This window comes from Perissodus microlepis, chromosome 16, assembly GCF_051167445.1.
Source record: "Perissodus microlepis isolate ML-2025 ecotype Zambia chromosome 16, ASM5116744v1, whole genome shotgun sequence".
In the NCBI taxonomy this organism is placed as follows: domain Eukaryota; kingdom Metazoa; phylum Chordata; class Actinopteri; order Cichliformes; family Cichlidae; genus Perissodus; species Perissodus microlepis.
In genome coordinates this window covers 16,862,814-16,877,021 of record NC_140476.1, presented here as the reverse complement: position 1 = coordinate 16,877,021, position 14,208 = coordinate 16,862,814, and the positions used below count along the sequence as shown (strand labels likewise).

Genomic DNA, 14,208 nt, shown 5'->3' with positions numbered 1-14,208 from the left:
TTCAGGTCCACAGGTACAGCAACAAAGTGTGAGTCGTCAACAAACCATCTTCTTTTTGTACATTTATGCCGTCAGTTTATTCGCACTCACAGGAGGGCATATGAAATTGTATTTGATCAGAATACACTTCCCAAAATATCCTTTGAGTGTTCTTCTGGCAACTTCAGTGTTTGTTCTGCTACTAAAAAGGCCTCAGCGGGCCTTCCTGCTTAGACCCAGTGCCAGCTTGCCCCAAAGAAATATGTTTGTAATCGTTTCCACGGAATTTGATTTAAGCACCAAGCCAAAAAATGTGAGTGCTGTGCCACGCCAGCATGTCCTCAATAAGTTATATTGCTGAGATATCTAGGAGGATTCAAAAAGTCGAGCATCTACTGCATTACTCTTACTATACGCGGGACGTATAGTCATACAAATGTGTGCTAACATTTGAGTTTACTCGATTTACTCATGTACTAAACTGTAAATGAGTAAAGCTGTAGATGGACACAGTATAAATCGAAGAATGTGATACAGTAAAGACTTTTACTGGCTCCAGGACTGCAGTTGGAAGACTGAGGGGTAAACTATACTGCAGAGCAGAGCTTGCATCGATACCAAAATCAATACCAATATTTGGTAATTAAAAAAATCCAATATATTCACCAATACTTTCTTTTTCTTTCAAACACATGAAACATAAATGCATTTCAATATCATTTGTTTGCGGCGTTCTGTGCACCTGTTGCTGAGCAACAGGACATCAACACTCATTCAACATGTTTGACTGGTGTTTCTCCCACCTCTTCTTTACCTTTTTTTTTTTTTTAAATTAACTATTAGCTATTAGAAATCTAGATAATATTATCTGACTATATCAGTGAGGGTCAATATATTGGTCAGGATCAACTGTAGAGAGCATCTCAACTGATTCTCTGCTTATGGTAAAGACTCAGTTAAACATGCAGCTCAATGGGAAAGTTCCTGATGCAAGTTTTCTGGAAAGTACCTTCCACCTATATGCACAATATTTAATTTGTATAGGAATCGGGATATATGTTAAAGTGAAGCTCATATCAGGTCCTGCATAAAGAGCTTCTCTGTCAACTCTCATTATTCTGGCCAAACATTCAATCAATATGCAGCACAAAGACACCAGTCATCTGGTGTCTTTTTTTTTTTTTTTCTTTCAGTATTACCAGAGAGCTACCCTCAGGTTGTTTAGGTAATGGTTAGTTAGGGCTAAGGTCAAAGTAAAGGGAAACTTTTACCCAGCAGTTATATACTTATACTGCACCATACTATTCTCGGACACGTGACAAGCAAGAATTGCCCAAGTGTAGTTCGAAAGCACTGAAGGAAATCCCCATAACATCTTCGCGCCTTTTGTCTTCCTAAAGTTCAGAACTTTAAGATATTCATTGTAAATAAATAAGACCTTTTTTAGGCAATAGAAAAATGGCATTTCAGCAGTGTTTAGGCTTATACCACTATTTTTGCTTAAAATATTTAATTGATTGATTTTTATTTATTTGTTCTTAATAAATTCTCTCAGTTTGTGTTAATATGAAAAAAATATTAACACCTCTTCACCCATTTTCACCAGCCATCATTTCAGCTACCTGTGGAAAGCTGATTGCCTTAAATGGGCATGGTGCAATCAGCTTTAATTTCATAAGGATAAGTTATAGCAATAAACTTGCCTGTTTAATATCCTGTTATTGATTTAAATCGAATTACCTACACAAGTGTGTCCCATGTAACCCTTTGAAGGAAGCAGCTGCTCTCTCTCTTTCTCTTTAAACTGAGGCGCAGGCGTGAAACCATAGCATCCACTCCTGCGGTGGCCCACCAGAGGAATCTGTAGGTGGAGCCCACTCCTGGGTGGGTTGAGAGGGGCTGCTTCATGCTGGAATCCCCCTTAAGCAGTTGCATCAACAAGCAGGGAGACAGAAGCTGGACCTAATCTGTCATCTGTGATTACAGCTACTGTCTCAGCTGTAGTCATGTACTGGAAGCAGGAGGGCAAAAAAAAAAAAAAAAAAGAACATTTAAGTGACTAATAACTCTGTCATATTGGCTGATACAGCTGATTCATGTCCTGCTCAGTCTTACATCTTCAAAAAGGTGGCAAAGATTTGTAAATGTTGCTTCTGGAGTCCTGCTACAATCTTAAGGGTTTGGGTTCAGCCTGGAAGCTCATCTTTAACCTTTCAAAAGAAAACTTGATCATGCTTATTATTAATGTGCCACTAAAGTGCCTCATTGTTGTGTCACTCACTCTGGGCTTTTGATGAATTTGAACCCAGCTCTTATTTCAGCTGTCCCACATAAGGCGTGGATTGTGCCTGACCACACTGTAATTCTTGAGGAATGTGTATCTTTTCTTTTCTTAACCCTTTGTTGCTGTGCAGGTGGATAGTGTGGGGTCATATAGCTTCATTGTGTGTGTGTGTGTGTGTGTGTGTGTGTGTGTGTGTGTGTGGGTGAGAGGGTGTCTAACTCCCCCAGGCTGCACAGCTGAGTGTAGGAGGGGCCATCTCCTCAGCCTGGGTGTGAGTCCACTGCTTTCAGTCAGAGCAGCCGTAGCTTGGAGTGAGCTAGGGACTGAAAAGGGAGATATACAAACTTTTTCCAGTACAAAGATTTTTCTCTACCTGATATGCTGGCTTGCGACTTCTCTTTGGGATCTGGCTTGGAAATATCTTACCACAAGTGTTGACAATGCAAGGAAGGGCTAGTAAAACTCCAAAAAAGGAGCTGGTCATTGAGAGTCCACAGCAGTACAAGAGGTTGGTTGCAGCTGAGCCTGAGGTAGAGCCAGTGCCACAGGTGGTGGTAAGTCATTCAAGTAATTCACATAGAGATGTGAGACTTTTTGGTTTACATTAAAAAAAAAAATCAAATCAGTACTGATGTCTCAAATTTGCTCTGATCCTCAAGAAAGTAAGTCGTGTAAAGGTTAACCTCAGCCATAAAGTGCCAAAAGCAGGTGTCATGTGAGCGTTTGTGCTGGTTCACTCTCTCGCCTCCTTTCATAGAAACAGTGCTGCCAGCTCACATTTCAAATTTGCAGTGTTAGCACCAGCACGGGGGAAGGTTGAACTTTATTAGCACTTTACTACCTGGGCGAATACATCGCAGGTCCCCCGACTTTATTCTCAAAGATTGCTTTGGCTCGTAAAATGTTTTATTTGGCGCAAAAGTCAGCGACCGCGACAGTGATCATTTCCTGCCCTTTAACGAAGGTGTCCAGTGGTCAGGCCCTCTGCAGAGTCAACCAAACAGTCAGTGACAAGATTGAGAGGCACTACGCAGCACCATTGTTTCAGGCTGCGTGAGGGTGCAGTGATGTGGAGGAGTGGGAGATGCAGATAAACAGCTGCCCAATCGCTGTAGAGAGGGAGTGGAAGGGATGGCTTCATGGGCGTCTGCTTTCTGTTCTTATAGGGTTGGCTCGCCTGTTTGCTGACTTGAGTTTACAGCTGTTGAATATGAATATAACGTCTGCACGTTTCTGCTTGGGTGTGTAGACAACCAAGAAATATAACTGGAGCTTCAGTATTTTCTGATTGACAGTGAAACTTTACCGTTAGTCTTGAAGGCATTTGTTCAACAGGTGATTTCAAATACCTTCTTAAAGGACTAATTTGACAATAAGACAGTGTGAATTTGGGGCTATGTATCGACTCTGGTCAGCACTGTGGGTTGAGAGAATGACAGAGCTTTTGCGCTCAGTGCTGAGTGCACTGTGTGGTTGACCACTTTGGGTCACTGACAAAGCAATGTGGAGGCACCCAGAGGAGTTTGGAGGGAATCAGCAGCACTTGAGTGGGTTCAGATATCCATTACTGGTGAGAAAAGGGGCACCATCACTAAAACGGGGTCAAATCTTTCAGCACATACTTTATTTAAATGTAGTTACTACCACATCTTTACTAGCTTGGTTTTGACCATACAGCAGAGGCTTCATTAGGTTATTTCTAGTATATATTTGGTTTTTTTATGGCATCTTTCAGCCTCAGATTGCTAGCTTAAACCCTCCATTCCAAAAGTCTCAAACTTATGGCAGAACTTCCCTGACAAACAGTCCTGGTGTGGTGATGACATCACTGTGATAGGAGTGGCACATGGAAATTGAAAAATATTTCTCCACAGCATTGCTTCAATACATTGAGGTCTACAGGTATTTGTTTTTGCACAGCTTGCTTAAGGTACAGCCAGCATTTTATTTGGCTTGAGGTCTTTGACTTTGACTGCAACACCTTGATTTTTTTTCCTTGTGTTAACACATCGAAATGGTTCAAATCAGCAAACTGCCCAAACTTCTGCTTTTATAGAGGTGCTCTCACTTGCTGACAATGGAGTGCATTTGAGCAGCAGCACCTGGCTGCTACTGACCTTGTTATTTCATGTTGAAGCACTAAGGGTATCTTTAGTTTGTCACAAGGTTTGGCTTTATTTAGCAAAAACCAAAAACAAAGACTAACATGGTGACATGGTAAAACCTCAGACTTGAAAGAGAGTGTACTTTTTTCTTTTTTCTTTTTTACCATGATCACACTGTTAAAATTGGATTTACGTCTCTTGCCTGCTCATCATTTGTTTTCTAAGATTGCTCATCGTATATAAACACTGTCAGAATGTGCTTATGTTCCATTTTCACTTAAAAAAAGGGAAATTTTAGTTTGTTTTGCTATTAAATAGCTTATTGTATATTGATTTTACTCATGTAAGATCAGATCAGGCCATTTATTGCCTATAAAGTAGAATGACCCCCTCTGCTCCAGAGTATCCATTGCAGGTGTTTGGTTTAGTCAAACCTGATTCATTGTGTTTTGGGTTTTTTTCCCAGGTCATTGCTTAATAATGATAGTATAGGTGTGTTTGCCTAACATTCTTAAGACTTCAGTATCTTCTAGAGGCTCTCAGATTGTTTGTGGAGATATGGAGATTTTAGGCGTCGGATTAAGTAAGACATACACGTATTTATCTTATCTTTCCATAAATTCTTTCCTGGCTTACATCTAGAAGTCTCTCCATCCATCAGTTTTTTTCTGTTCTAAGGGGAGCACAGTTTATTGAAGTTCAACTGCAGATAATTGTATATTTGTGTTTAAATAAAACGTGGAGAAGAAGTTGTCTGGTATGTCACAACCTGCTTCAGCTGACAGACATGGTGGCACCATCTCTGCTCTCCTATTCCCTCCCTGTCCTTGAAACTGATACAAGGTCCTGCCCCCTCTGTCCTCGCTCTACTCTGTTATTAACAAAGGTTACTACATAGCAGCATAGATTCAGGCAGGTCTACATGCATGACTCCCCCATCTGAGATCATGCTAACATTATCAGTCCCAGATGTGGGAGGAATGAGTGAGCAGTGCTGTCGCTCAGTCCTGAAGTCTGCTGATCTGTCACTGCTTGTTTTTCACTTTGCTCGTTGTTAGATTTATCCTCCCATCCCAACAGATAAAAGCGTTGACAGCTTGCGTTCTGTCCGGTGGCCACTGCATCCTCCTGCGACTTATAGGCTTTCTCCTTGGGGGTGTAGAGTGGGTCAGCACTCTAACCTGCTTCAGCAGGAACTATGACAATAAACCAAAAAATCTGCTCTTTAAAACTAACTACAAAACAAAACATTTGTAGACTGATTTCTAGTTAAAGACCCTCATTGCTTTATGTCATATTCAAAAATTACAATGTCCTGTATGTTGTCCAGATGGAGTGTAGTATGATGTGTGCCATCGTAAAGAGTTGAGCTCATTGAGACCCTCCTTATCCTTGAAGCAGATGCACTTTCTCTGGGCAGATGGAGCCCTGATTGACTTGTCACTGTGCATCTAACAGAAAACATGTCCTATTGTGCCCTGTCACACGGCTGGATAAATCCAAGTCTGTTGACTGTGATCTCTTCTCCTGCACATGCTTATTTAAAGTGCATTCCTGTTAGTTATGGTTTACCAGCTTTGTTTTTTATTTTGTTGCTTATTCATCAAGATCCCCCACTATGTAAGTGTAAGCATCATCACATAGGTTAACCACACACCAAACTGCCTTTGTTTGAAAGGCAGTTTCTTTGCTCGCACCGAATGCACTTGTGCATGGACGTCTTTTTTTTTTTAAATATTCTGTGCTAAAAATGGGCAGTTTTTATTCAGAAGTTTGCTCCTATATCTGATCTCTACATCTCTACAAACGCAATAATAAATTTATATGTCCTTTGAAACCAATTTATGCCTGTCGTCAAGTTTCATTTAGTTGATGAGAAAGTGATGAAGGTCTGAAAACTGAAAGGAGCTAATGGGTTTTTACTCTCCAATGCTGAGGGGTTGGCATGCCAACAGTAATCTTATTATGCCTGATTGTTTGCATATTGTTACTCGTTTCCTTGATCTCTCTTCTGAATCCATCCAATAACGTCACAGATAGCTTCTTCTGTGCCTTCATGTTACTTGCTTTAGTTTTGTAGTTTAATCCACAACTGTGTGTTTATGTGTTTTGTAGGTAAAACCAAAGGTGATCGAGCCGCTCGATTATGAAAATGTGCTGGTGCAGAGGAAGACGCAGATCCTTAGCGATGTCCTCAGAGACATGCTGCAGTTCCCCCTTGAGGACTTTGAGGTGAGTGTCTAAACTTTTCATGCACATTTTTCAGCAGACTCGCCATCTATGTTTGCAGAAGTATAGATGGTGAGTCTTACTGTAGTAAATGTGGCTCTGGGGTTAAATTGCTGAGGAGCAGCTATGAAGCTATGGAAAAATGTTCCACAGCAAATGGTGGTGTGCATCTTTAGTGCTCTGGTTTCCGTTGTTGCTATACACTTCTGGTGCAAAGTCAGGCAGACAGGAGTTAAACTGTCCTCCTGTGTATTGCTGCTAAACACAAGAGCTCGTTACATTTACTGGTATCTATACAATATTAATATTTACTCGTCCACTTGCGTGTTTTCTTTTTCGTGTTTGTTTGAAGTGGTTTTTCCTTTGGCCCAGGCGCGGCCACTATTGTGATGATGGGTGTAGCCACTGACAAAGGCTTTCCTTTTGTTTATATCCTCCTCTGCTGCAGCAAGAGATGGGTCAGGGGCCATCTGTTTAATTGGCTCATTCTGTGTCCCATGTTGTGACAGAGTAAGTGTTATCTCCAGCCACACCGTGCAGGATGTGCGTCCCTCACACTTTCCACGCTGCGGCTGGAAAATCTAAAATGGAGATCTGGCCCAGAGCTGGTACTTCAGGAAATGAGACTTCTTTGAAGGATGTTAGTATATCCTCAGATCTAACCCTACCACTTTGTCTCACATTGCTGTCAAAGCTTTATAGAGTCTGGGCCTTTAATATAACACCACTCCAGTAAGGGAAGTCTTTTTTTGGGTTTGTCTAATGACTTTAACATCTTTTGTCTGAATTCCCACATTGGTTGAAGAATACAGTTATTATTTATTGGAGTTGTAAATGGTATGTGTATTCCTCAGGATGTACGGGTCATTCAGATTGCTCTGATCCAAAGAGTTACAGTCAGAAATCTATTTGTGTCAACATCCTCTCCTGTAACGGGAACTGCAAAGTACAAGTTTCACCTGGAAAATTTTGGAATGTTTTGGCATTACATCAGGAATTGGCTCTAATTTTATGCTAGTGGAGTTGGTCCTTTATTATCAACACTATACCACCGAATTGATGCAGTGAGAATAAAAGACAAACATGCTGATACATGTTTCTGATACATGCTGGTATCAGAAACATTTCATGTGTTTCTGATACCAGTACACACCTATGCTACAGTATTACTGGGTCTGTTCATGCTGTTGGCAAACTGATATAGTTAATCACACTGAGAAAAGTAAAGAGAAAAATATGGTAGTTCTTGTTTATATGAATAAATATAAGATTTATACCATCCATTGTCCAATCCCTTTAAGAGTATAAAAACTGGGGGATTTTTGTGGGTCTTCTTCACTGTAAATGTCATTTTAGTCTGTTGTTAGGTGGTTGCCAGATAACGGGCCACACAATAAACTGGGATTGTTGTGCGGGGACACATCAGTGATATAAACTCAGTTTTGTTCAATTTCAGTTTTATTTATTTATTTATTTATTTTTTGACTGTTTTATCCTCTACACTTATCCTTCTTTTATGATTTTATATGCAATTCTTTTGCCTTCGTGTGTTTTAATGCCATTCAACCTGTTAGCACGTTTTGGTACCTTGCCATAACCCTCATCCTTTCCTGTTACTTCATCTTACCCTCTAGCATGTTAAGCACTTTGGTACACCACTGGTTTTTAAATGTGCTATATAAATAAAGTTTGTTGTTGTTGTTGTATCTCAGTCCCAGGTTGTCTTGTGACTGACTGGGAAAAGGGGGCAGAGGGCCGCCCCTCCCTGAGCCTGGTTCGGCCGGAGGTTTCTTCCTGTTAAAAGAGAGTTCTTCCTTCCCACTGTCGCCAAAGTGCTTGCTCATAGGGGGTCATACGATTGTTGGGTTTTTCTATGTATGCATTACTGTTGGGTCTACCTTACAATATAAAGCGCCTTGAGGTAACTGTTGCTGCGATTTGGTGCTGTTTAAATTGAATTGAATGTGGATATGAATTAGGTAGTAATGTAATGAAAATTATACAACACTTTTCTAAGTTGTTATTAGTGCATAAATGGTAAAAATGGCCCATTTTAGCTCGAGATACTAGGATTGCAGTTTAATTGGCCGGTACCTTGCTTTTTTGTTTGTTTGTTTGTTTGTTTAGCAGATAAGAGGACATCATCCCTTTTTTTCTTTTTCACTTGTCTCCGTACTTTTCCTTGTAACTGCTTTGGTCCTTTGCTGATACCGAGGCTGCTGATTTGTGGCTGGCTCTGAACACGGTAGAGTTTTAGATTTGTCCACTTTTCTTTGTTTGGATTCCTTTTAATATCCACGTTCAGTTGGGTTAAGTGTTGTTAATTCGACAGGGTTTGTTGTCCAGACATTCTAGTGTCCATTCAACCACTGTTTACTTTGGTGAACCTTGTGCTTCAAATCACAGTGAAATCTTTCCAAGCTAGTGACATATTAGTGGAAGAAATGTGTTAGCATTTGGCTGTGAATGTGAGCGTGACTGTTCGCCTGCATTGCTGTCCACGTGTTGCATGAAACGGACCGGCTCATGACACTCAAAGTCTGTAAACGTCTAGTAGATGGTTGCTAGGCAACATGTTAATTCATAATATCCATAATAAATAAAAACTAATGGGCAGAGATGTAGTAGGTATACTGTGTACCAAGTGTGAGTGCTGAACTCCTGGTCACTTAGGAGTTTCCTGACAGTTGGATGGAGATTTTCTCTGCTCCACCAAATCTTAATCAAATCATGAGTCCTTACCTAAGACATAGGCGAAATCACAAAATTTGAGGGCAAAATATTTGATGCCCAGCTCTCTTTGCCACCTTCACTGTGAAACATAAGCCTCCCATAGTCAGTTTTTAGTGCATCTATAAATCCCTTCAGCCTTTAATGGCTCTTTCTTCCTTCAGATGTTGGTGCAAAATGCCCCAAATGACTGTGACATTTCAAGTCATTAGCATAATGAGTACGGCTTTTTAACACCAATACATGCTCAGAATTATTTTTATTTTTAATGTATTTTTTGTCAAAGCAAGGAGGCATTCTCTGTAAATGATGTGTAATTGCCAACTGCAGGGATCTTAAAGGTTTCTTTACTGAGCTTTGTGGTGAAATACATTTTAACTTGAGTCTTTATGAATAGCATGTTTTTTTTTTGATGTATTTCTTTTTTTTTAAGCAAGATTGCAAATACAGTGTCATGGTCCTGGGTCGAGCGACCCAGTGTTTGAGTTTATGTATCTTTTGTATTTATTTGTGCCTTAGCTTAGTTCACCTAGTTAATTTCTAGATTGCTGTTTAGTCTTGTTGTCTCCCCCTGTACTAAGTCTCCCTGGTTCATGCGTCATGTCTGCGTGGTTATGTTTAGTTCACGTCATGTCTAATCTCCATGTTTCCTGTTTTACTTTGAAAGTCTGTATTCAATGTCAGTGTATTTAGTTTCACCTCTCCTGTCGTTAGGTTCATGTGTGTCAGCTGTGCTCCCATGTGTGGCCACTTCCCCTGATCATCCCTCATGTGTATTTAGTCTCTGTGTTTCATGTAGTCTGTGTCGCGTCGTCTGTGTTCCCACCCTCCATGTTGTCACAGCCAGTCTTAGTATTCATAGTTATGGTTTCCTGTGTCTTCATAGTTTTTCCTAGTTTTACTTTCCCAGTTTAGTCATAGTTTAGTTTGTCACTGCGTTTCTGCCTTGTCTGCACTCCTTGTCACCAGCCACAATAAAGGCTCGCTTTCAGTTAAGTTTACTCCAGTCTACTCTCGTGTGTTCGCACCTGGGTCCACCACACACACCACCGCACGGTCTGCCTCCTCAGATCGTGACATACAGGATGATTAATGGTATTTTAGTGATGTAATGAATGCCCTGCTTAACATGATTGCTTAAATGAAGCGTGAACTGGAAATACATCAGAATAACACATTTTTATTTTTAGGTGATGATCCAGTCATGGTTACGTCATCATGCTGTCATAAACTTCTTACTAATCACTATTAAAATAGTTAAAAGTCATTGGCTAAAGATTTAGTTATGACCCAACCTGTGGATTTGGAGAATCATTGCAACCATATATGAACACTTTTAGAAATAATCTGTTTTTTCAAATGCTCAAACAGAACTTGATTTAAGTTACATGGGTTGATCTTCGCATGTGAGATCAGTCTTCCCACAAACCTGCCAAAGTTGCTGTTTGGATGTTAATGGGGACTTGGGTCTATCTGGGGAAAATAACCTTTAAATAATTCCTTGTCACTGGTGTGTATAGCCACCGTTTTAATGATTAGAATATAAATGAAAGCAGCAGGTCTGCTTGGTGTTTCTAACTTTGGAATTGACTCTGGATAGAGAAGCGGTTGTTACGGTTTGTAAGGACTGGCAGCTGGGTGCTTGGTGACGGCAAGACAGCCTTGACTCTGACTTCTCATGCATATCCACGTTTAGCCTGCTGCTATGAGCATAACATGCCAGCTTCACACACAAACAGTACGTTGTCAGGGGCTGACAGGTGATTCTGACTGAGGGGGGGTTAAAAAAAAACACGGGAGGCTCAGTGACTGATCTTAACATCTGTTTCTGCCTGTTCAGACTCTTGTTCAGGCATGGTTGTAATCAGCTTTCAGTGTTTTGGGGGAGTTGTGTCAGTGTATGACCAGTGAGTGTTATGTAAAAATCTCAGTCTGCGTAAAGACACTTCTAAGTATACAGGTCATGAGTCGAGGCAGAAAGACCTCCTCTATCTCTGAGTTATTTTTGTATAAATCCAGTTTTTGTCTGTTTCCCGGTATTGGAAACCTCTATCAAGTCTCTACCTTATCTTATTCCCTCTGGCTCATCAAAAGTCATGAGCCGTTCTTCTGGTAGGCGATGTTTATATCAGCTCCATCTGCTTTTGATCAAGATACTGCTGGCAAAGTGGAGGGAGGGTTGGGTTGGTCTCTCTGTGTGAGGTTCCTGGAGAAATTTGTCCAAGATTAGCAGAATAGGAGTCTTCCTTTCTCCTCAATTTGATATATGCACTTTGTCTAAGGCCCCCCCTTCACTGTGAAATCTGCAGATCAGAGCATTGTTCTTGTTTCTTTACTTTGCCGTGTCCCTAAGGTTATGGTAACACCAGTGTTCGATATGATATTCTCTGTCAACCATTCCACGGAATGAACAGTATCCTGAGTGGAGGAATTTGCAGCCAAATTCCTCATTTCTGTGGAGGAATTTGGCTACAGGTTGCATTTGTTCCTAAATGTATCTAATGAACATCATGTTGTATTGAAGGGGACTTTAAACAGAATGAAAGTCCAGTGAGAGGTAGGGTCTTCTTTCCAATGGGCCGGTATAAAATCCAAGTAAAGTGAGCAACAAGGAGGTTTGGCTACCACTGGCCATTAGAAAAGATTCAGGTTTAAGGCTTTACTGGACTGGTGTCACTTTTCAGACTTGCTGTCCATCAATCATTATACGCAGTCTATACCAAATATTTGCATAACTAATGACATAACTGTCAGCATTGGCATAATTTAGTATTTACTACTAGTGAGTGTTAGTTAAGTACAGTTCATCAGCTTGCTAAGTAAATATTTTACCTGCCGTACATGAAGGCAAGCTCATATTTGCACAAGCTCAAAGCACTGCTTTGCTTGTTTTTCAGTCTGTCGGAGCTGTTGGGAAGTGGTCAAGTTCTTGTCTCCAGCTCAGCTTGGATAAAGAAGATTGATAGTTTAGATAAAATATTGATGGGGTCTTATTGAACTTGGCCGTCTCCCATAACAATTTGGGGAATTTTAAACCAGAGGATCTGACAACTCTCTGTGGCAACTTGTAGTCCAATTAAATGCTTCTTTTTGCCCACTTCCTGGTTGCCTCTTGCGTCCATGCCTGTTTATTTCTGCTGCTTTCAGTGCAAAGATCATTATCTCCCCTGCAGGAAACATGGGTAGCAGACAGGAAAAGGGAGACTTAAGGTTCACAATTAAGAGCTGGGGAATTTGTTGACATTAACACAGTAAGGACTGGATCTAACACCACATGCAAGTTTATAGAGGGCAACAGGGGAGGCAAAGACAGCAGTTTTAGTATTTGTCTTGGGGTCATTCCAGATATCTAGAAAAACAAGCTTTTGTGAAACAACTTCTTTTATCCCGTAACTGCAAAACACCACATTTGACTGATTATCACATTGTGTAGCTTCATTTTAATGAAATCAGATGAATCTGATTTCAGATCTTTGAGGTGCATATTCTTTGAAGGCCGTAAAGCTACTAAAAAGAAAGCATACAGTATCTTGACGCATTCTCAATCATCCAAGAAAGTAAATCTCCAGAAGTTGATTCTGTTCATCTGGACGTAGCGGACGACGCTACGTCCAGATGAACAGAATCAACTTTTGGAGAAATCATACAGTAAACCAACGTGAATACTGTATACCCAGGACTCCAGCTTCAGATTCTTATAACAACTGGGAAACTCATTTTTGGAAACCTCAGTCATATCCAACACTGCTTGCTCCAAAGCAGGTTTTTTCCTGGCTCAGAGCGAGCTTTTGTGGATTAACTCCACCGATGCTTCGCAAGAGCAAAAACAAAAAGAATGCTTGTTCTAATCAGTGTGAATTAATGTAAAGTTACATAGTTGTTACACACAATAGTCGATTGACTACTGCTTTATTACATCTCCACAGGTTATTAAAATCATTTTTACATCTCTGCCAAGGATCTAGTGACATGAAAGTCACATTAATCAACCTGTTGGCGCTGTGGTTTTGAGCGTTTTGGCATGCTGATGTTTGTCGAGCACTAGAATTTGCATCCTTAGTGATCAATAGAAGCGGCTGTGTTGGTCTTGCTTAAATAAAATTAAAAGGCTTTTTACTTTAATTACACTACAGGGTCTTGATTATTTTTGCTACTGTGTTGCCTGTCTGCAGAGTCAACCTGTTAGTCATTAGCGAAAGGCTTAAACACATCCATCAGTAGGCCTAAAAGTCAGATGATGTGGGCAGGCATCCCACTGTGTCTCTGACTTACTTGCACGCTTTGAACCCCAGATAACCTGTGGTCATTTCACAACACCATTTCAAGTGAAAGCACACTTTTTTTCAGTTTCAGTTTTGGTCATCCTTTGTGGTCTGATGTAATCTCATAGTTACGTTTCTTCTGACGATTTAAACATTTTCTTTGTTTTCGCAGATTTCAACTTTGAGGAGACAAGGGAGAACCCTGTACCCCACAGTGCCTGAAAATGCAGAGAGGGAGGCCCAGAGTCTGTTCGTCCAAGAGGTGGGCTGATTTTTAAGATATTTTTTGAAGGACTTTCACTCACAGAGAGCCTGCAGGAAGACACAGTGAAATAATTGAATCCAAATATTGGAAATAATTGGGGGTAATAATCCCAAAAAACTGAACCACTGACAACATTTAATAGTGGAATAGACTCTAAGACCAAGTAGAGCCAATTAAATCATCTTACATGATAATACATGAAATCTCTTTCTGTTTCCATCCAAACTCTTACACAATCAAAAGTTGAGCAACGAAAATTGGCACACAAGGACATCTCAGGCCCCTGAAGGCTCTTATTTATATCAGACATGATGACATCATTATGTTACCTAGCAACCACCTGAAAAAAGACTA

General features: G+C 40.5%; 1 protein-coding gene across 9 annotated transcripts in view; it reads left to right on the top strand.

The window, feature by feature from the left end:
• Positions 1-14,208, top strand: part of LOC146370664 (dedicator of cytokinesis protein 9-like) — a 74,128-nt gene that overhangs the window by 24,604 nt on the left and 35,316 nt on the right. For 8 of the 9 annotated variants that reach the window (XM_084955018.1, XM_084955020.1, XM_084955019.1 and 5 more), the window contains exons 2-3: positions 6,484-6,600; positions 13,762-13,851. In XM_084955018.1, coding sequence (XP_084811144.1) covers positions 6,484-6,600; positions 13,762-13,851 — 207 coding nt within the window. Of the gene's footprint in view, positions 1-2,546; positions 2,818-6,483; positions 6,601-13,761; positions 13,852-14,208 lie in introns of those variants that run through there. The other variant, XM_084955017.1, reaches the window with a different exon arrangement.